This window comes from Lutra lutra, chromosome 12 (genome assembly GCF_902655055.1).
Source record: "Lutra lutra chromosome 12, mLutLut1.2, whole genome shotgun sequence".
Classification (NCBI taxonomy): Eukaryota; Metazoa; Chordata; class Mammalia; order Carnivora; family Mustelidae; genus Lutra; species Lutra lutra.
In genome coordinates, this window is record NC_062289.1 from 58817934 (window position 1) to 58841012 (window position 23079).

General features: G+C 47.5%; 1 protein-coding gene across 9 annotated transcripts in view; it reads left to right on the top strand.

Annotated features, from left to right (window-relative positions):
- MTCL1 (microtubule crosslinking factor 1) overlaps positions 1 to 22810 on the top strand; it is a 124917-nt gene extending 102107 nt beyond the window's left edge. For 6 of the 9 annotated variants that reach the window (XM_047697221.1, XM_047697224.1, XM_047697226.1 and 3 more), the window contains 5 exons: positions 3205 to 3459; positions 8500 to 8796; positions 10456 to 10487; positions 14554 to 16093; positions 21618 to 22810. In XM_047697221.1, the coding sequence (XP_047553177.1) occupies positions 3205 to 3459; positions 8500 to 8796; positions 10456 to 10487; positions 14554 to 16093; positions 21618 to 21812 (2319 nt within the window). In that variant the 3' untranslated portion in view covers positions 21813 to 22810. Of the gene's footprint in view, positions 1 to 3204; positions 3460 to 8499; positions 8797 to 10455; positions 10488 to 14553; positions 16094 to 18845; positions 18903 to 21617 lie in introns of all 9 variants that reach the window. The other 3 variants (XM_047697227.1, XM_047697229.1, XM_047697230.1) reach the window with 1 other exon arrangement.
- The last annotated feature ends 269 nt before the right edge of the window (positions 22811 to 23079 follow it).

Sequence of the window (23079 nt, forward strand, 5' to 3'; positions counted from 1 at the left end):
AGCAGCATTTATTTTTCCATTCTGTGTTGAACAAGGCTGTATTTAGCCCCATCAAGGGGTGGCCAACATAAAGTGGTGATCGGAACACACAGCCATAGTTCAGACAGGTGCAAAGAAAATGCAGAGCGTGGCCTAGTTATCTTTGAAAAAGGCAAATGTAGGGCACCTGGGTGGCTCAGTGGGTTAAGCCTCTGCCTTCGGCTCAGGTCATGATCTCAGGGTCCTGGGATCGAGCCCCACATCGGGCTCTCTGCTCAGCGGAGATCCTGCTTCCTCCTCTCTACCAGTCTCTCTGCCTGCTTGTGATCTCCCTCTCTCTGTCAAATAAACAAATAAAAATTCTTTAAAAAAAAAAAAGAAAAAGAAAAAAGGCAAATGTACATTCCTCTAGATTTCTCCAAATACTGAAAAGAGCTTGTAGATCTTCTACTATGAGCCTTAGAAGTCTGATTAGTATCTGGGTCCTTATTTCCCCTGGAGGAAAGGGAGGCCCAGAGGAAGTGGCTGGTCTCAGATCATGGAGCCTTTAGTGCTCGAGTAGAGAGAACGGGGTCTTACCTCCATCTTCCCAACCAAGCAGAGCCGCCTCAGAGATTTTAGACCACGGCCATATTTGTTAAGGTCAGACGTCCCCAGAAACATTCTTTTCTAAGTGTTTTCTCCCTGGAAACCCTTAAAAGCAATATCACGTCCTGCCCCGGGTCCTCTTGTTGTGACTGTTTCTCCAGGTTTCTTCCAGCCCCTCGGTCACAATGGGAGGAAAAGTCTGCATCTTTGATCATCTACTTTCTAAGTCCTATTTTGAGGCATATCTTAAAGTAATTAAAATTTTATATGAATTGGCTAGGTCATGAAAGAAAAAAAAAATGCCCAGAAAGGAGACATCTTCCAACTGGCCTTGATAAAAGACGAAAGAGCCTGTCATACAAAAGAAAACAGTGCTTCCCCCGCCCCCCGCCCGGCCTGGTACCCACAAGTTCAGTGGCATGGCCAGCTGGCCCAGGGGAGTCCTGGATTCAGGTTCGCAGCCCCCAGTAGAGTGGAGACACTGCCTTCTCCACAGAGGAAGCAGCAAAGCAGGGCAAAAAGGAAGCATCAGGCTGGGCTGCTGGAGCCGCTGACCCAGATACGAATCCTGTCTCCTTCCTGGTGGGAGAGTCTTACTAGAGGCTCTGTTTATCTTAGTGCACAGCCTGAAGAGTCAGGAGTGGAGACAAAATGAGTAAGATGCTCTCTGGTGAGCTGCCTTTAAACCTATTTTAAAATATGTTTATGAGGGAGAAAGCTAAATATTTTCGCAGATGTAAATGTAGCTGAAGAAAGGAGGCCTAATCTTTGATATGAGCCAATTTCAAAATATTTCATCTTTGTTTTAGAGAAACCTGGTGGCCACCCACACACATGCTGCACATAAAGCCTCAGGGAGAATCACTAGACACCAGGAAATAAAATTAGGACTTCCAACTTAGAAGCTAGGTGGTAATAGGTAAAGATTCATCTTCTGCCCAGATCATTTTAAGAAGTTTCTGAAACCGTTGCAGACCAAGAAACAATGAATGTGGGCTGAAGCTAGTTTCTTTGTAATACTCCCATCTTTGCTCTTCTTCTACTTAAAAGCAAAATAGGAAAATTCTACCAAAAGTTAAGTATTTTATCTCCGTGGAGGTCATGTTGTGTCCCTGGCCGAATTGGCAAGTCCATCAGTTCACTCCCAAGTCAGGCCTTGTTCTAGATGCCAAGGATCCAGCAACGGAGAAGACCTTTCTTAAAGGGGTTCTTAGTGCAGCGGGAGACCCAGACCAGGGCTGATTTATAATAGTGTGATCAGTGCCCCACCAGGCCTATACACAGTACTGTCAGGAAGTAGGGGATGTGTTGGCCATGCACCTCAACCTGAGGGTTCAGGGAGGGATTGTTTGTGAAAGTCCTGCTTAGAATGAGTCTCAGAAGATGAATACGAGTGGGTACATGGAAAAGGAGAGAAAGGATGTTTCAGAGGAAAAAAGCATCATGAAAAAAGGAGTATCTTTGAGGACCTGCACCTGGTCAGGTATGAGGAAAAAGAAGAATGTGCCAAAGATTGAAACATTAATCCTGATTTTATCATGGAAGTAAAGCATTTTGATTTACATTTTTAAAACATTTTTCTGGCTTCAAGGAAAAGAATGGATTAGAAACCATTAGAATTGAATGGAGTAACATGGTCCATAGGTAAAAATCCAGCAGTCTGCTGAACTAGAATAGAAAAAGATGCATCCTTATGTTCACGGATCTTTCACTAAAATTGATCATGATCTGTAGCAACAGTGTGTTCCCAACTCCCTCCTCCCATCCTCTGCTCTTGTTGTCATACCTTACTTCTATAAACAAACAATACACTACAACTGGCTTTACTTTAGACACTCAGTAATACTTTAAAGCAAATTTAAAAATAGGGGAAAATGAGCTTGTATTTGTATTTCTTTTGTCATTTCCATTGTTCATTTTTTGTGTAGATCAGAGTGTCTTTTAGTATCCTAATCCTTCTGCCTGAAAACTTCCATCATTTCTTGAAGTACAGGTCTGCTGGCAGTGATTTTTTTTAAATTTGTTGAGAAAGCCCTTTTTTCCTTTATTTTTGAAAGATATTGTTGCTGACCATGTCAGTTTCCCCTTGTCCTCTGACTTGGATAGTTTCAGAGGAGAGGTGTGCTGTCATTCATGTGTGTGTGTCCTGTGTCTGTCCGCCTCTAAGGTTTCCTGTTTGGTTTTCAGCAGTTGGAATATGGTATGTCTAGATGGAAATTTTTTAGCTTATTTGTTTATTTTGGTATTTGATCTCAAGGATGTTTAATGGATATTTATTGTAGATGGTCCATCCCTCATTTCCATGTGAGGGCTGAGGACTTAGGGACAGATATGGACCTGCCCTCAGAGAGCTCTATAGAAGGACAGGCAAGGTATGATGGTAACTGAGGCAGGACGTGGAGCTGAGAAGCAGACCACAGGAAGCTAAGTGGACTCACTGCTTTATGTTTTGTGTGACTATGTCAAATGTTCGTAATTAGGGCTTTAAAAATGAAAAAAATTTCCCCCCCCGTGGGATTGGTCAAATCTTGGCTTAAACATATTTCCAAGGATAATATGCAAATGTGGTGAGATTTTCCTCACCTGTTCATGTAAGATTTTCCAGGGATTAAGGTCTAAGTCCTTTCTCCTTGCCAGCTGGAAGAGAAGACTGAGAAGAACTTGGGAGAAGCAGGCTCTTTTACTGACAGCAAAGGAGCATTCAAAAAGGAGAGGGAGACGCACCAGAAGCTCCTTGCCGACAGTCATGGCCTGGTCATGGACCTGCGCTGGCAGATCCATCACAGCGAGAAGAACTGGAACCGGGAGAAGGTGGAACTTCTTGACCGTCTAGACAGAGACCGGCAGGAGTGGGAGCAGCAGAAGAAGGAGCTCCTGTGGAGAATAGAACAGGTAAAGGGAGTACTCCGGGACCAGTGAACAGGGAAGAGAGTACAGATAACTAAACTGAAATCAGAGCCCTTAGAGGGAAGAAAAAAAAAAAATCAGGCTAATGTTTCATGGCGTCTAGAGGAAGAGGAAAAAAATCACAGAATTTCTAGCATTGGTGACCCACACTCAGCCCTTGCATTACACAGATCTTTTTAGTGCTAAATTTGTAGGTAACTTCCTTGTGTGTGTGTATATATGTGGTATGTCTCTGGTCAGGGCTCGTGGGGGTGGGTAATATTCTGAAGGAATTTAAAGACTACACTTGAAACATGAGGTTATGTCAGGACTTCTAAGGTGATTCCTGCCAAAAAGCAAACTACCTTTTAAGTCTAGCACTAAAGATGTGGTCACAGTGGCTGCTCCAACTTGAATGGAATTGCTGTCCATTAGGAAAGAAATCGCTGAATTAAGTTGAAAATGAGGCTGGTTGCACCTGTGATTATTGCTGAGCTGTGATTAGGGAGGACCACAGTCCGGGGATGGGGCTGGTAGCTCATTGTCTTCAGCTAAACAAACAATTCAAACACCCAGACGAATTCAGGGGGAGCCGGGGAGTTGTTTTTCTACCTCCCAGAGAGTCATTCTCTGCATTGCGTCAGACTCAGGACCGTTTGCATAGTTTCTAGTCATGCCCGAGTGATGCACAGATTAAATATTAAACTGATGAAGTTTTAGACTTCTTCTGTGGCTGGATTTTTACATAGCATATATGGTTTTTGTTTTTATTTTTGTTTTTTATTTCGGCTTGCCCCACTTATAAATTTATGAGATCTCAAGGAAATGAATTAATCAGTAAGAAACAGAGTTCAGGACAAATAACCTTATTACTCTCTTACAAATATCCATACCACCTGCATTGACGTGGGAGCCTTTTGAAAAATGTGCTCTCTCGTCCCCAGACGTGATACCTACGTTATGCCGGTGCAATGGCCAAAGTTAGTTTCTGCATGCTGTCAGGGAGGGAGAGAAGGAGAATGGACTAAAAAAAAGCCAGGATTCTCTGGCTCAGAAAGTGTTGAGAAGGAGGCACACTGCAGATAGAATGGAGCAGACCTCCTTCCTAGATTTGATTACTCACCCAACTGAGTCACTATATTGGTCTTTGATGTGGCTCATTTCAGAATTCCCCAAAGTATAGCAAAAGAAAGGTGGCCACTTCCTGTTTGGCCTAGAAATGCATCATTTGAGAAGAATCTTCTGTATTGAATCCCCTGTGTGCCTGTGCTCTCCTGAACAGATCAGTGGTTAGGTGGAAATTGCAGGGGCAGAAATAGCACGTATTCTCACAAAGGGGTCACTGATTTATCACATCTAGCTTTGGTTAACCAGTGTCTCAGAAATGCCAGGCACCTTGTTATCAGGGAGGGTCCCCCTTGGCCTCCCTTCCAGGAGCCCTCACCGTGTTCATCCCTCCTATGGCACAGTAAGGCCAACACAATCCCTGCCACAGCCCTTTTGGGGTCCCCTTTGCCTGTTAGCCTGTTAGCTGTGGTCTTGTCACAGCTTGGATATAATTTAAGCAAGTCTTTTAGGGTTTTTACTTTTGGGAATGAGGAGTTCCTAGGAAAGGAAAAAGTAGTAGGACATCTGATGATAGTCAACTTTTGAGGAGTTAATGACCAGGGGAGGAGCAGTGGCCCCATTTTAAGACTGTATCTTGAAGGGTAAGATTGGGTGTGAGCTGAACCCCATTTCCAGTTCACATCTGTCTTCCGAGTCAGAACAACTGTGGTTCTGCCAAGCGGACAGCCTCACAATGTGAGTCCTCAAGGTTGATGTCTCTGAGTATAAGGGATTCGAGACACGTGGGTTCCAGGCATTCATCTGTTCCTGAAATTTGTGTGGTGGATCCCACAGGCTTTGCACAATGATCTCACCACTGTTTTTAGAAGAAGATTTGCTGCCAATGAATGACGCTTCAGATATGCAGTTGTGGCTTTCAAAAATAAATCCAACCTTTTCCCCCAAATAGTCAGCATTTTAAAAGAAGATTTTATAAATCTTGGTGCCCAACCCCGAAAATTAAATGAAGCAGTTATAGTCATTCTCTGGAAAAGAAGAAATCGACCAAAGAGTGTGTGTGTGTGTGTGTGTGTGTGTGTGTAGATTTCGTTTATCATTCATTTAATTTTTAACTCCACATTCCTTAGATAAATAAGAAATACAGGTGAACATTCTTCATAATATATGCTCTTGATATTTGACTACTTGGTGAGCCACGTAACCTTGACTGTGATAACCTAATACAGTTGGTGAAGGAAGTAACACTAAATCCATTTTCCACTTTCAGAACACATGCTTCATACTTGTCTGGTGTCATTAAATTCCTACATAATTTCTGCGTTGCATGAGGCATTTCATATGACAGATGACTGTGGGAATGCAGTTAAGGTCACATAACACATGTCATCTATCTTATCAGCAATCCTTGTCACAGTCCAGATTTGATTGGACGATAGTTAACTTTTATGGAGTCATACTACATTTCTCCTTAGAATTAAGATCCCAGTTAACATGCAGATGATATAGGACTCTCCACTGTACTAAAGACCTAAAGGGAAAACCATGCGTCATTCTGGTCTCCTTCCAGAAACTTCCTTAAATCAACTACCTCTGTAGCCTGAAAGGCCTTTCTTTTAAAACCCATTCACAAAGTGACCTTTTTTTTTTTTGGACCAGTTCAGGTAAGGTGACTCGGTGGAGGGCTTATTGTTTCCTGTATTATTTGAAATGCAAGTCTTTTCAGTTCTCTATTTGCATTAAAAGTTGTTCTAGTGCAGGATTCGAAGTACAGTGGGCTCCGGTGGCTGGTTTGAAATGACTGTCCTAGGAAAATCCTTTTAAGGACCCATTATTCTATTACAACATCCCAGAGGCATCTTAGCAGCAGATACCCTCCAGCTAAACCCATTCCAGTTCATTTTTAGGAAACCTAACACTGACCAGCTTTAGTGAGCATTGCTTCTGGCCGCCTGTGTTTATTTTTGAACTCCCCCTGTGCTGAGTTAGAATGTGCTCGTTCAAAGCCTCCTCCTTAGTCATTCTTTCCTCCTCTTCACACACACCCTCAGTGCACATTTACAGCTCCAACTGTGATTCTTGCGTTTTAATTCCTTGCCCAGAATAGCTTAGAGATGATCATGTGTTAGAACTAAATTGCGTTGACATGCATCAGATGAACATAATAAAAAGCGTTCCCTTGTTGTTGTTTTTTGTTTGTTGGTGTTGTAAAGAAAACATTTAGTATCTTTAAGAGAATTGGGAAAAACTGTGCCTTGGGGTGGGGGGAGATGGGAAGAGATCAGAGGGGCCGTGCTGCTGAAACTCAGAGTGACTGGCTTGTTCCCTAATTCAACTCTGACCCCGCCTCAGACTCTAACATTGAAGCTCTGGCTGCTTGAATTTCCATCTTCCTCAGAAAATGAAGATAATCCACCATATCAGAAATTACTTAAATTGAGTAGAAGTCCTTTTAATAATGGAGATTACTTCACATGGCTTGGTTCCTGATTATGATCAGGCCATACTTACCTCCAGCTCCTAGATGAAGGCCTCAGTTGGGACACAGAGGTGTAGTTTGTGAAAGAGTCTCAGTTAAAAAATAAATTAATCCTTCCGGGGGAGTTCTAGAACTTCCCGGCGCCATATCAGCCCTTGAGGACTCAACATCTCTCTTCTTTGAAAAATCCAGATGTCACTTCCGCCCTTCAGGTAACTTTCTTAGCCAGGAGAGCTTCCGCCATGGTGGGGTGTGTGATGTGTCACCCAATAAAGACCATCATAGGGATACCTGGGTGGAAGTCTCCTTAGCCCTACATTGTGCTTTGTGTGCACGGCTCGAAAGGAAGGCGGTGAGGAAAGCTCTGGAGAGTCTGGGGAGAAGTAGTCCATTACGGCTTCTCCAGGGAGGCAGCATCAGCCCAGCTCGCCATTTCCCTGCCTTTCCCTGTGATTTCACGTTGACTTCCTTCCTCAGTTGCTCCACATAGTTCCTTTTAGTGCCATAAATCAACAAGGCGTGTCTGTGCACCCAGATCCCAGGGAGGTCAGTGCTGGTCTCACGGATGAAGAGTGAGCCCTGCTGGGCTCGCCTTGCGTGTGGCCCCTGCACTCCTCCCCTCACAGCTGTGAGGTCCCCACTTTACAGATGAGGACACTGAGCTGGGGATTTCTGGGGACGTCTCTTCTGCCGGCCAGGCACAGAACAGTGGCTCCAACTCAGGCCTTCCTCACTTGAGGGGTGCCTGTGTGTTCCCCACTATTGCTTCCTGCCTTTCCCAAGTCAGGCAAACAACTACGGTTCTATAGGATGTGACTTTTCTTTTTTCAGTCAGTCCAGATCTTTCCTTAACTTGATAGCTAAATTGTAATCCCCTCGAGCAAAGTTAGGAGTTGTTTTTGACACCCAGTGGTTACAACCCAATTCATCACTTGGGTTACGGATGGGACCCCTTCCAAATGATTTGGGAATAATAGTGTTAAAATGAGGAAACCCTGCTAGTTAGGACAATCAAATTTCCCCTCAGAAGTTTGCTATCACTGATGGTTTCCCAGTGAGTGTGCCTTAAGTTCTAAAGGTATAAAAAAGAGTTCTAAATATGTCATGTAACAATGTCAGTTTTTTAAAAATAAATGTATACCATTTCCCATGAAGTTGTATCGTATATGATATATACGTGTATATGATATATATGTGTGTGATATATATGTGTGTGTATATGATATATATAGATATGAAATGATACAACTTAATGGGAAATAGGCTCATGTGTGTGGTTAATGCATTTTCCAGGCTGGATAAAATTGTGATTTTTTTTTTAATAAAAGCATCTGTAATGTTGTGTTACTTTTGAAATTAAGGTCAGAACTTTAAGACCATTGACTTCTTACAGTCTTTCCGATGGACCCAAATGTAGTTCCAAACTGTGGAGAAGCAGTGGTCTAGGGAGACCAACAGACAGAAAAGTGAGGCTCATTGTTTTCATTTTTAAAACCCTCAAGTTGCAGAAAGAAAACAGTCCCCGGAGAAGTGGCAGTTTCCTCTGTGATCAAAAGGAAGGCAACATGCGCCCCTTTGCCCACCAGGGAAGTCCCCGAATGCCCCGTCCCTTGGGGGTGTGGCCCTGTACGGACACCGACTCCGCCCCGTTTGAAGACCGGCCGCTGTCCAAGCTGAAGGAATCGGACAGATGTTCAGCACGGGAAAACCTCTACTTGGACGCCTTGTCTCTGGATGACGAGCCAGAGGAGCCTCCAGCCCGAGGGCCCCAGCGGGAGTTCAGGAACTGCCTTCCCCAGGTTGGCCTGGGATTTGGGGTCCGGTTAACTGCTGCAGGACCAAGGGGTTGTCAGGAGAGCTGGCCGTCTGGCCGGCAGGCTCGGGTTTTGCAAATTGCAGCCTCTGGGTTGAGTAGGCAGGAAACCCTCAGAGTGCCAAGATCTTTGCTTGGTGGTCCCGACCCCAAATTCCTAGGGCGAGCTGCATTCGCTTTCACTTTGCAAACATGTCTCGGGTTTGGAGACACTGGTCTCGCCCATGAACAGGTCCAGGAAAACACACAGAGATCTTTCATTCTGGGAAGTATAGGTCTGCAACCTCTCTTTAAATCACCGCAGCCTTCTGATTCTTAACACTTACTGGTAACAGAAACAAATCTGTTCCAAAGAAGGTACCTCCCATTGGGAAATGCTAAGTGTCACTAAACAATGACGTGCTATAAATTCTTATTCTCTGCAAAGGGGGGAAAATCCAGCACTTAGAAACCGTGTGTAAATTAGATCAACAATGCAGTAAGCTCAACTCTGGGCTCAGATTTCCATGGCACAATGTCAGGTTTTTCTGGTTATGCCCTTTCTACAACTGAGTTTTTGTTTTTTGTTATTTTTTTTTAAAGATTTTATTTATTTATTCGAGAGAGAGCACAATGAGGGGAGAGAGAGAAGCAGGCTCCCTGCTGAGCCAGGAACCCGACATGGGGCTCGATCCCGGGATGCTGGGATCACGACCCGAACCAAAGGCAGACACTTAACCGACTGAGCCACCCAGGTGCCCTTCTGCAACTGGGTTTTAAAACTGGGTTGGATTTTAGGAATCATTACCTGTGAGTCAGTTTAACAGCTGCTGTACCTGTCACTTAACCTGTCCAAAGGCAGACTTCAAAGAGTTGGTGTCAAGTAGTGTTGAAATGGGGGCCAGTTAGACTTCAGTCTGGTGTCTGTGAGGTCAAATACCTTCTTGGCAGTGTGCGCCAGGTGGCATGACATCACCAGGATGCCATCCTGTTTGATCTGCTGGCAATTCCCATGGTGCAGCTGCACAGCAGAGAGGAAGCAAACCGGGGTTGGGAGTCCACAGCCCCATACTGAGCTGCCACAGAGCAGACGTCCTTGTAAGCTTGCCTCTGATTCCACATGGCAAAGCTCACAACAGAAGTGCTCAAGCCAGAGGCTGTTGCATCACCTTTTACACTGAGGCTTAGACTGAGGGACATAGCTGCCACCTTCCTCTCCCCCCGGGGGAGTTGGGCGGGGGGGAGTGCGCATCTTCCCTTCTCCCACCTCCTCCTCCTCTCTCTCTCTCTCACAGGAGCACACACACATTCAGATGTATTCGGGTCATGACAAAAGCCAGCTTTGAAGTTCACACAGGTAGCTTCCTTTATGGAAACCCAGGAGAGCACTTTCTTCACGACGAAGTATATAGCCAATTTTTCTCACTCACATGGGCTCCTCCCTGGACTGCCGGAGCTCCAACCTCTCATCACACTGTGGTTCTGGTTTTATTATTATACTTCAAAGGGCTGAGGGGCAGGAGCATTCCTGACCAAAACTTGGCCTCGGTGTACATTTTAAATGGGATTTTCCTGTGGCCAAAGCTCAAAAACAGATTACTTAGCACATTGAAAGGGCCTGGCAACCATATTAACTGATTCAGATGATCTAATTTCTTCTTTGTAGGAAGAAGAAAATCACAAAGGAAATCTTCAAAGGTAAGTAAGACTGATGAAAACAATAGTTGGCTACTGAAATTAAAACCTCTCTGTCTTAAAATTCTATCTTGGCACCAGAACCTGTGGTAACACTGTCTTGAGAATGACTTAAAGTAAGACTTCTGAGTACGTAGTTGCTTTATTATTATTGATTATTTGCCATAGAAAGGCCAGGGAGACGCAGTACTCTTGTGGGTGTTAGTGTCATGGTGAGAACAGTTACAATTGTGTATCGTGTATATAAAGGAATGTTGTGTCTAGTGGTTTCTGAACAGTCCACAGGAACCCCTCACTTCTCATTTAGTCTGGAAAGACTCCCTCTTGATGTGCTCGGAGACATTTTATATACTGTGCATTTAAAGTTCTACCAGGAGAGTTAATTAAAATATTTCCTGTCCATAAACCTTAAAGTAAATACAAAGTGATTGATATTGGCAATGTTCATTGTCATCCATTTTAGGTCATTTGTATGATAGGATATACCTGAAAAGACACATCTAAGCAAATTTGTTTATATTTAAACATTGAAAACACAACTGAGTGGAAAGATTTCCTGTACACAACTCCCCCCATCCCCACTCACATGCTTTTTCTTTATAGACGAACACATGCTATTTCAGGATGTGAAACCACAGGAAACTTATCCTCAGGGCAGTTCGCTGTTTCCAGATCTCCTCATCCCTGGTTTTCCTGTGAACTTCGGGGCCATGAATTACTGTCTCCTTCCCATTTTGCCCGGTATTGGGTTCATCCCAAACCATCCAAAACACCTATGGTGTGTTTCTGTCCTTCAGGCATTGTCTTGTCTGGTCATTCTCAGACAGTCCAGGGCTGCATTCAAGAGCCAGAGCCTGGTTTCAAATGCACATCTGCTCTCGTCAGCCATGAGTTAGGTAACCACCCTGTGCCTCAGTTTCCTCATCTGTAAACAAAAGGTGTTTCCATTTCTTCACAGCTTAAATGTGTTACTACACATAAAACAGAGTAGTGCCTGACACAGAGTAAATGGTCAACAAAATTTAGCTATCGTCACAGAACTCTTCACTTAGTAGCTCTTATTTTTTATCTTTTTTTTTAAGTTTATTTTTTTAATAATCTCTACACCCAATGTGGGGTTCGAACTCACAACCCCAAGATCAAGAGTCGTACACTCTACTAAGACAGCCAGGCGCCCCCTATTTTTTATCTTATTGCTGCTATTAATTTCAAAAGTCATCCATACTTAGAAAAATTAATCCTAAATTAAAACTTAAATAACACAATATCAGAAATATTAAAACTTACATTTCAGGGGTCCCTGGGTGACTCAGTTGGTTAAGCGTCTGACTTTGGCTCAGGTCAGTGTTGGGCTCCCTCTCAGCGGGAAATCTCTTTCTCCCTCTCCCTCTGCCCCTCTGTCCACTTGTGTTCTGTCTCTCAAATAAATGAACAAAATCTTAAAAAAAAAAAAAGTACGTATCAAAATGTCTAAGCAAGAAAGTACACGTTTTGTCCTCACTATCCCCTTCTTCCTCTTGGTTCTATCAGTTTCCTGTCTTCCCCCCAATACCTTCTTCTGTGCGCCTTCATGCGCTGGCACGTTTCTAGTGTGTCCTGGTTTTGTATCTGTTTTGTTTTGGCCACTGCTAAGGCTTATGTGTTCCCTTTCTCTGCCTACATCACCTCTGTTCCATGAGATCCATCCAAGGCCTGGGAACCGAAAGGCCCCAGGCCGGTGCACTGGCTTAACTCTGAGGCTAGTTCCTCCGTGGGCAGAAACGGGGCTCAGACGAACCATGTCCAAGAAATGTGGAAAGGATTGGGGTTTCAGTACCTACGGGGCATTTCCAGTCCCCAGTGAACAACGTTCTGAAGCGTATCTTTTTTTTTTTTTTTAATTTTATTTCTTTAACAGAGAGAGCACAAGCAGAGTGAGCAGCAGAGTACGAGGGAGAAGCAGACTCCCCGCTGAGCAGGGAGCCTGATGCAGGGCTCCATCCCAGGACCCTGAGATCATGACCTGAGCCAAAGGCAGCTGCTTAACCCACTGAGCCACCCAGGCACCGGGAAGCTCATTATTAATTCAGCAACTCCCTGACTTGGCTAGAGGCAAGAAGAGAAAAATTGCACTTACTGGAAGGCTTCATATCTATGATAAATTGACCCATCCCTCCTGTTTCTTTTTCTTTTCAGTGCTAGTTGTAGCCAGCTTGCTGTTCTTCATCAGCCCATGGGAGAGTTTGTAGATTATTTCTAACAACAACAAAAAATCACTAACTTTTGGCCTCTAGTGAGAAAGAACAAGATAGAAAGCCGACTGGTATCATTTGTAGCCTTCTGTCTTTTACCCCAGGGTGGCAACCCAGGGTGAGGGCAAAGGTACCCAGGTCTTTGCCGGTTCTGTGAGCCAGTCCATGTGGTACACAGACCCCAGTTCTAGCCTCACCATCATTAATGGCTTCTGCAGTGGAGTGGCCCATGCACGCTCCTAGGACCCGGTTGTGCCGGTCTGAAACCCTAAGTATTTAAACTTCTGTTTGGGGTGCGCAGATGGGAATATGTCCTATGAGAAAGTGGTCTCGTTGCAGAGAGAGTGAGTCTGCATATGCCCCTGCCTCCACCCCGACAGGAGCGATTTCCTGCCAGAGGGTCCAGCGGGTTGACAAGCTGCTTAAGCGCTCCAGCAACCTCCTGTTTTAGCATTTTGGAATCCCCAGCACCTCATATGGTGCCTGCCCTGGCCTATAGGAGGCAGTCGGGAAATTCATACCAACTAGAAATACATGGAACGAAAGCACTAATTATCCATGAATCTACATCCAAAACCACGTCCATCAGGCAGCACTTACCCGACCATGGCTGTCCCTTCAGCTCAGACCTCTTCACCCTCCCATGTGTTTGAGCATCTGCAGGCGTCTTCTTCTCATCCAAGAATACAGGAGGAGCAAGAACACAGCACAGGCTGGGCTGTACAGGAGGGAGCAGGTGGGGAGGGAAGACCTGAGCCCTGGTGGTGGATTTCAGCAGGGCAGGATGGAGTTTCTGTAGGAAGTCGTATTTGGAAATCACGTGCCCACCTGTCACACCTTCCACTTCCCTCCTTTGCTCCACATCTTCCCTTTGGCCTCTGGGGATGACCCTTAGTACAGTTGACCCCTGAACAACACGGATTGAACTACACGGGTCCACCTAGATGCGGATTTTTTCCCAGTAAATACAGTACAGTGCTGTAAATGTATTTTCTCTTCCTTGTGGTTCTCTTAATAACATTTTCTTTCATTAGCTTATTTTATTACAAGAATACAGTATTTAATACACACCCCAAAGTATGAGTTATATAAACTGCTTATCTTCTGGATAAAGCTTCTGCTCAACAGTAGGCTATGAGTAGTTAAGTCTGGGGGGAGTCAGAAATTGTACGTGGATTTTCACCTACATGGGAATGGAACCAGCTAACCCCCGTGATGTTCAAGGGTCAATGGTACTTCACCAGAAGTTCATCCAGCAGAGGATGAAGCCGGCGGATGAACAGGATGTCAGATTATACCTGTGATGTTGTGGTATCGACCCCCTTGGTGCACACCATTTGCGAGGTTTGGATCAGGACGGGGCTGTATTTCCGTCAGTAGCGCGAGCACCTGCCTCAGTGCCAGGGATTCGGAAACTCTTTTGGGTTAGGGATTGAAGGCACTCGTCAGCCAGGTGTCCTTCTTGCTTTGGAGCAACCACAGGCCAAAATGAAAGCATTCCAAAGTGGGTTTGGAGCTTAGCTCTGACCAGCGCCCAGAGCCCAGCCTCCTGCTCGTTCCGAGGTAGTTGAGGGCCGCCTGTATGAAACTCTGACTCCTACGAGGCTCCCGGAACGATTCCAGAGCCATGAAGAGTCCGTTGAACACGCACGGGGGCGGATCAGGATCAGAGAACATCGAGCGGCTGGAAGGCGTCCGGGTAGTGGAGGCGGATGGAGACTGAGGCACAGTCGGGCCGCGCGGGGGCGGGACGCACGAGCTGCGGGGTCAGGGGCGGGAGTGAGCACGCTTCTCGGCTGGCGGGCAGCTGACACCCTCTTCTCTCCCACTTTCCCCAGGGCTGTGTCTGTGTCCTCCATGTCTGAGTTCCAGCGTCTGATGGACGTCTCTCCCTTCCTGCCGGAGAAGGGCCTGCCGGCTGCCAACAGCAAAGAGGACGTCACCCCGCCCCTGTCTCCGGACGACCTGAAGTACATCGAGGAGTTCAACAGCAAGAGCTGGGAGGAGAGGCCCCCGGAGCCGTGGGCAGACAGGACCGAGGGGGGGCGGGCAGGGAATGAGGCCAGCGCGGAGCCTTTCCCCGACTCCTCCTGGTACCTCACCACGAGTGTCACCATGACCACGGACACCATGACCAGCCCAGAGCACTGCCAGAAGCAGCCCCTGCGGAGCCACGTGTGCGCCGAGCAGGCGGGCGTGCGGGTGCTGCACAGCCCGCCCGCCGTCCGCAGGATGGACAGCATCGTGGTGGCCGGGGGTGAGGGCAAGGGCCGGTCAGAGCCCGAGTGCCCATTTCCCACGAGCAGACCTAGGGGGGGTGCTGGAGACGCAAAGGGGGGTCCCTCAGAACACGTGCTTAGCAGGTGGCCTTGTGCCCCCTCCAGACACCCCCGGGACTATGTGGAGGGTGGACTGCACCCCCTGGAAAGCTCCCTCTGCACCCCTCTGGGGTTAGCCTCCCCACTACACAGTCTGCAGATGTCCAAGAACATGAGTGATGACATGAAGGAGGTGGCCTTCTCCGTCAGGAACGCCATATGCTCCAGTCCCGCCAAGCCTCCTGTCAAGGACATGGCCTGCCAGACCAATGGGTCCCGGACAACAGGGACACAGACCGTGCAGACCATCAACATTGGCCTGCAGACCGAAGCCCTGCGTGGCAGCACCATCACCAGCAGCCCCCATAAGTGTCTCACACCAAAGGCAGGGGGTGGTGCCACGCCCGCGTCATCTCCTTCCCGTGGCCTTAGGAGCAGGCAGGTGGCCCCCGCCATCGAGAAGGTGCAGGCCAAGTTTGAACGCACATGCTGCTCCCCCAAGTACGGGTCTCCCAAGCTGCAGAGGAAGCCCCTCCCCAAAGCTGAGCAGCCAAATAGCAGGACCTCCCTGGGGCTAGCCCCAAAGGGGTGCAGCGAGTCAGCCTGGGCCCGCTCCACCACCACAAGAGAGAGCCCCGTGCACACCGCCATCAACGATGGCCTCTCCAGCCTCTTCAACATCATCGACCACAGCCCCGTGGTGCAGGACCCCTTCCAGAAGGGGACACGGGCCGGGAGTCGGTCTCGCTCAGCAGAACCTCGGCCAGACCTGGGCCCAGGCCAGGAAACAGGCCCCAGTTCCCGAGGACGGTCCCCCAGCCCCATCGGGGCTGGCTCAGACACGTGGAGGGAGGAAGGGGGAGAGAGCACGCCCTTGAGGCAGGACTTATCCGCTCCCCCTGGTTACACACTCGCTGAGAACGTAGCCCGGATCCTCAACAAGAAGCTGTTGGAGCATGCCTTAAAGGAGGAGAGGAGGCACGCCCCCCACGGGCCCCCAAGTCTTAACAGTGACAACCACATGGGAGAAAGAGTCAAAGTTGAACCAGGGTCCATCGAGGTAATAAGGCTGAGTATTCCAACCCTCACCCCACCAGCTCTTCTGTTTAAATGCTCAGAAAAGATGTGTAAACCTGGGGTTTTGTTAGGTCATCTGATTTCAAGAATCCTTATCCATAATGGGTTCTTGGGAGCTGGAAGATGCAGGAGTTATGGGAGAATTGGATAGGCAGAAACACAAGCCCTGGGTTACTCCTAAAGAAAAGTCCATGTTCTTGTCCTCAGTGATCTTTTCTTGAAGATGTAGCTCAGGGTTTGACTCAGGTTCTCTGGTCTAGGTGATTGATGCTCGTCTATCTGGGCCTTTCACTTGGGGTTATAATTTGTCCTCTTTCTGTGTGAATTTGTGTCCTAGAAATGTGTGTGTGTGTGAGGTGTGTTGGAGTCACATCAGGGCTGTCTGAGTGCTCCAGATCTTTATCCGGGACAACACAAGAGGTGTGCCAGAGAGGCTGATAACGTGGAACATCCCAGGAGGTCTGGACTCCAGTGCTGGCTTCAGTACAGAATAGCAGTCCTCTGTCTCCCTGGCCATAAAACTGGGTGAGGCAGATGGATAAGATCAAAAATCCTGCCTTCCTACTATGTGATGATTACTGTTATCCCCCTTATGTCTTTCATATGACCATCACACCATATACGACCACCCATCCCAGCACCTATGATTATTATGCAATTATTATTACATTCCCCTTAACATTATTCACCGATGGGCTGGCCTTGAATTTTGATCTCACGTGTTTCCACGCACAGTATGTCCACACCACACCATTTTAAGAACAGTCCGCATTTCCACTTCAAGAGTGAGTGAAACAAAACAAAGGCTGACGGTTTTCCTGGGACCGGACGCGTAGGGGCTGCGGGCCTGGTGTGGTGGGGCGGCGCACGGTCCCCGCTTCCATCAGACACTGTTGGGTTGGGGATCCCGCGTGCAGACTGGAGGGTGAGGCCCGCTCACCACTAGCCCAGATGGACAGACTCCAGCCCCGTGGAGTCCAGATACCCATCACCATTCTCCAGGCAGCTCCTGGAGATGGCAAGGGTCAGAGAAGAGAGACCTACTCCCCGGGCTGCGGCCCTGCTCTCCCGCCATGGCCCAGGCAGCCCTGGCTTCCCAAGTTGGGAGACGAGGCAGGCGTGTTTCCACATTTTCCTAGTGCGGGGCAGGGTGGGGGGTGGTGCGGAATTGGTGGCTCCCAGTGGAACCCACCCAGGAACAGTCAACTCAAAACCATGTGGCATTGCCAGTGCCCTACAGAAATGGCAGTGGCCATTTCTTTCAACATAATGATAGTATACTGGCCACGTTTGGAACATAGGTGTCTTTGTGATAAAGCTGCTTAGTACGCTGAGAAGAACGAATACCATGGTTGAGTGTTCTCCGGTGACAAATGGTGTCTTCTGTGGGCTTCTGTTACCCCATCCCTCCAGGGGCCTGAGGTCAGTGACTTTCCTGCCACAAAGGGCTTATTTAGGTGGATATCCTAACCTTCTTAAGGCTCTGGAAGAATCCGGTGAAATGAGGGCTCGGTCCCAAAACATTACCTGGCTGTGCCTGCAGTTAATTCCATTAATATTAGAAACTAAAGAGAAATTAATGTTTAGGAACCAAAAAGGGCTCTGAGTTACAGTGACCACTCCAGGCAATCTGTGATAGTAGAAAGACAACCACTTCATGTAAATCACAACCTCGAGGCATGAAAATGGTTTTATCAGGACTGAACTGTGCCTATTCCCCTACCAGTCAGGGCCTCTGTAAATGTCTGTTTTAGATTTTCTTCTCACTGGGTGTGCTTGCTACCAAAGAGATGATTGGCCAAGCTCGGGGATTCAGAACCTGCGCAGAGTGCCCAGTGACAGAGATTAGATGTTGTGGACTCTCTTTTCCTTTTCTGTTGGAATTTTGCTGGCTCTCGATTCCACTGGAGTTCCTCCTTGTCTAAACTGACTTCCTGTATTAGGCCCATTGGAAACCCTTTCCCATCACTCCATAAATTATGTAGTAAGTAGTTCTGGGTTTTCATTCCAGAATCACCAGGACTAATGCTGATTATCCAGCCTGCCCCGAGTGCCTGGCTGTGGGCCCTTCCCTGAACACGTGCTCGGATGCCCGATCAGGGGACCTCCCTGGCGGGGGTGGGGCACAACGGGAAATCTCCCTTGTCTTTTCTTGCTCCCCCGGCCCCCATGGTTATATTTATCCTCTTTTTCTCTTGAAGCTGTAGTACCAGCTCTGCCCTGCAGAGAAGCTAAGAGGAGAGTTGTGGTGTGAAAGAAGAAAATAATCTGGAAATGCAGTGCTATTCTTCCCTCCTGTGTCTAGTGGACAGTGTGAAGGGAACTTCTCAGTGAGAGCAGTGGCCACATGATCGTTGCAACTAAAACAGACCATTTAATCCTCTGTTTCAAATACAGTAGTCATGTGGCTTCTATCCCTATGTGTGCCAAAGGGTTTCTGAAAAGTGAAACGCCAAAGGGCAAATCAGGGAGGAACAGAAAGCAGAAGGGAGAGGTCTGTTGCTCTTCTGTCGTGAGGGTCCCTCTGTGCGCTGGACCACCCAGACCCAGGCAGAGAGAGGCCTGCGTACCTGCGCGTGCACCTGCCCGCTTCTGCGGGCCTCACGTCTCTCCTGATAGCTGTCCCTGGAGCTGCCACCAGACTTGTTGACTTTAAACCTTTACTGTTCTTCTTTTTTAAAAACTACTTTCCAACCTACTTGCTTTTCTTTTCTTTCTCTGTCTGTTCTGTCCAGAACCAAACTGTCTTACTAACTGCCCCCTGGGGACTCTAGCCCTGCCTGCCTCACGCCGTAAGTGCTTTCTACCTTCTTCACACACCGTCTGGAAAGGTCCTCTGTGTAATTCGGGGTTGGTATCTGACACTCAGAAATGAGGCTGAATCATGCCAGGTGGATCTGCCCTGTCCGGAGAGACCGCCGCCAGCCTGCCCTGGCCTGGAGTCCATCTTCAGGAGCCAGTCGGCAGGCGTAGACATCCCCAGTTGCTCCCTGGAGTAGCGAGTGCTCACTGTGAAGAAATTCTGCTAACGTTTCCGCTCTCTGCTTTCAGAGGGGCAAAGGGATATTGGCCGGAGAGGGGACTGTGTCGGGCACAGAGGGCTGGCCTGTGGGGGTCTGTGAGCCCAGTGTTTTCCCAGTTGGCCTGTACCTGCTCGCTGGTATTCTAAGGCCCATACACACCTCCAGATGCTATAATGAGCTGTGACCATAATGCGATGAGGCTTTTCTCTCTTTCAACAACCGCACCAGGAGGAATAAATCCAAATGTATCTTGTCCTTCCAGGTGATCACCATAGGTGACCTAGTAAGCACTCATTAAATATTTGTTGGGATGAATCAACAACAAAGCCATCCCTTGTTCCAAAAAATAGCCTCACGATTGTCATCTGAGCCTGAATTGAGGCATGGGAAAAAATCCCATCTTAGCTTTGATCAAGAATTGGTCACCCACCCACCTCACCCATAGGTCTTAAGAGTGCTAAATACAAAAATGCGGTTGGCTCTCAAAGATGAAGGAGGTGCTCCCAAGATAAAATGGCCACACAGCCCTATGCAGTAGCCTCTCAGGGAAGGACAAGATCATTTGTTTGTCTATGCTGGTGTGTTACTAAAGAGAAAGTTCATGCTTGAGCCCATGGTCCCCCACTTCTTCCTATTAGGGGTTCACACGGTCTAATCAAAAAGCCCGTTCTGGTCCAGCATTGACCAGGTGGAAAAGGGCTGTTGTGGAGTCAGGGAAAAAAAAACTATGGTAGTAGCCATCCCCATTTTCAACATACTTGCCACACATGTAACACACATCACACACACCTACACAGCACATGCAGCACACGACACACCAGATGACACAAAGCACACACACGCCACATGCCCTCAGACACTTCTACAACGCAGCACTCATACCCAACATGATCCCACACATACACTACACAACACACACAAAATACAAACAGAACACAACATGCAAATCGTAATACCAGGAGCAGAGACAGAAAAAGACAAAGCAGTGGCAGGTTTCCCAAGCCACGCAACACCAGCACATGTGCACCCGCGGGCTGAGGTGAGGGGAGGACAGCTCCCCCACTTTGAACCCCCTCAATTTGCATCTCAGCTATTTCAGGCTGGGCTTCGTGGGCGAGGTCTTCCTGGTTGTCATGGTTCCCATCAGCCGAGTGCTTTGCTAATCCAGGCTTCCCCATCCTCTGCTAGGACGCAGAGTCACAAAGAGGCAGGAGATGTTTAAGAGTCGTCTCCAGTGTTAAAGCCATTTTCCACTGGGCCCACGGGGGAGGCGGGAACCACCTCACTCCATCACTCTTCCAGAAGGACCACGCCGTGCTCCTCCTTCCGCCCTCCCTCCTCCTCCCATTGCTCATCAACATAGCTCACTGTCTCTTCTCTGCTGTCACTCCCTGCTCTGCAGACCAAACCGTCCTCATCCTGGCCTCTGCGCTTGCTTGTCCCATCTCTGTCGGTCTTCTGCCGCCCTTCCTGACAGGCTCTGAGCGCCTGTGTTCTCTGTCATTCTTCATCACAGTGGCTTACCATCTCAGCTTTTTCTCGTTTGAGTGTCACTTGGGGTGGGGGCGGGTTCTGCCCCCCGAGGGAACCCACCGTTTCCTCACGCCCCCACTGCTCTCTTCTGGGCACCGGCATGCTCCCAAGTGTGGGCATCCTTGCTTCCTGTCCTGCAGACTAAGTAGCTCGACACTCGTTAACACTAGGAAAGGAGCACGGGCCCCTGAGAAGTCCGACAAGTGGTTGGCCCTCTGGTTGAGTGTGTTGTGCACGATCTGTTCTCCGAGGGCGTAGGATCCCTGTGACAAGCGCAAGCACACTCTGATTTCCACTTTTTTAAAATGCTGCAGCAAGGAAGAATCATTAAAGAAAATCAGAACGAAGTTAAAATTTCTGCCTGCAGCATTTTTTTTTCCATGCCGTGGGAGTTTGTTTAACCCACTGCCAGTCAACTTAGAATAAGCAGTAGCAGAGTTCGTTTTAAGGTGAGTCTTGTTGCTAATGCAGCTGGATAAATCATGGGTCTCTTCATGGGCCTCCCAATAGACCAAAGCGTAGGGAGGCTGGCCTGTTAGGGCCAGGTCACTGTGGCTATTAGATCATTCAGGAAGACCAAAAGGATGCGATCAACTGGGTTAGGATGTGACCAGGTGACCGGTGGCTCTCCCACCTCCATAGGCTCCAGCCCAATCTGGAAGACGCTGTGTAAAAACCCATCTCATTGCATTGCCATGTTTTGATCATACTTTGCTATCTTCTCATTACTATGTCACTGATCATCTGTGCTGAATTTTTCACTTAACACTTTAAGTTATTCTCCTGGAGCAAAATATGAATTAACATTCTGAAGTTGCCCCGACCCATTGCATTGAACTTAAGTCTGTTGAGAAGTGTATTTGAGGAGAGTCACACCCCACGCTCCCCCGCCCCAATTCAGAGGACCTGTCGGTGTGAGTAACCCTGTCTTTCTCTCTCTCGGCTTTGAAGGAACTACCTTGTTCCGCACTAGCTCCATCCCTAGAACCCTGCTTCTCCAGGCCCGAGAGACCAGCAAACCGTCGCCCTCCGTCCCGTTGGGCCTCACATTCCCCCACTGCCTCACCGGCTCAGTCACCCGGAGACCCAGCCTCATTGGAGGAGCTCGGCGACGAGGAGCCACCCGGGGAGAAGACACACCTGTGACGAGTGCAAGTTTGCATGGATTATCAGGGAATAATTCCCTGTAATTTGCATAACCACACTGTCGTCATCAACCAAGCTCCGCCCACAAGGAGAGATCTAGCTTTCCCAAGGTCAAAGAATGTTTTTTAAAAAACACACAGCTGCTGAATGTCCAACCTGTGAACCTGAGATGTTTCCAGAACGAAACCGTAAACGTGCCTGTAATAACTTAATTTTTTTCATAGCTCAGAAAACTATTTTTGTCTCCATCTTTTTTACACACAGTATATTAAACAAAAAAAGCTAGATAAGATATAAATAAATTTAAACAATAAAAGTTTTAAAGATGTACATTTTAAGAGATTCTGAACACCCTTGCTCTCGATACTGGCTGCCTCTCTGTTAAATTTGCACTGTTACACTTTGGTTTGGTTAATTTCCACATTGAATTAGGGTGTGTTAAGTTAATTTTATTTTGTCAGTGTTTTGGGTTTTTAAGAATTTTTGAAATGCTTCAGACTGTCTGATTCAGTGAACTTTTTGTAGTGAAAAAGCCATGAAGCCAGTTGACAAGACCGACATCCTCTCTATGTGAGGGGATACACGCCCGCATTCTTGAAAAGGTACAGAGTCCTCAGCCGGGCTTACCAAATTCGCTGTATAATCCACGTACTCTACTCGACTTGCACGTCTTTGGGTTTGAAGCGCTGGGGTGCCTGTACATACTGCTGCTGTGGTCTCGCCATCGCCTAAGTGTGAGTCACCTGTCCCACCGTAATACATTGTGAATCCCTTGTACTGTACTTTTATCATTGTCCTCTTGCACTGAGATACAACAGCAATGGCATTTTTAAATTATTGTTAACGATGAACTGGCAATATGCAGTGTTTACTCAAAGTTTTCTTGTTTAAGGAAAAGCACTACAAAAAGTCAGGAGGGTACCACACTGAATCAAAGGATGGTGCCTCAGAGTCTGTATGAGACAATGATGAAGTAGAAATAAAGCCTTTACAAGATGGCAGCCTGTGCTGGGACCTCATGTTTCACATGCCCTGCACCCTCTCCTAAAGGCTCAAGTGACAGTTTTCCATAGCCAGGGGAATGAGGGAGAGGGGAGGTCCTGACACACCTCACAGGGGCACACTGTGAGCGTGTGGTGCCCCGCAGCTTCCCTGTTCTCTGGAAGAGCGTCCTGGGGTAGATGAAAAGGCAACTTCATTCTGACTGAAAACATGGCGGGCATGGAGGTATGAGGAAACTCATACCCAAAGTCCAAATGTGCCCGGC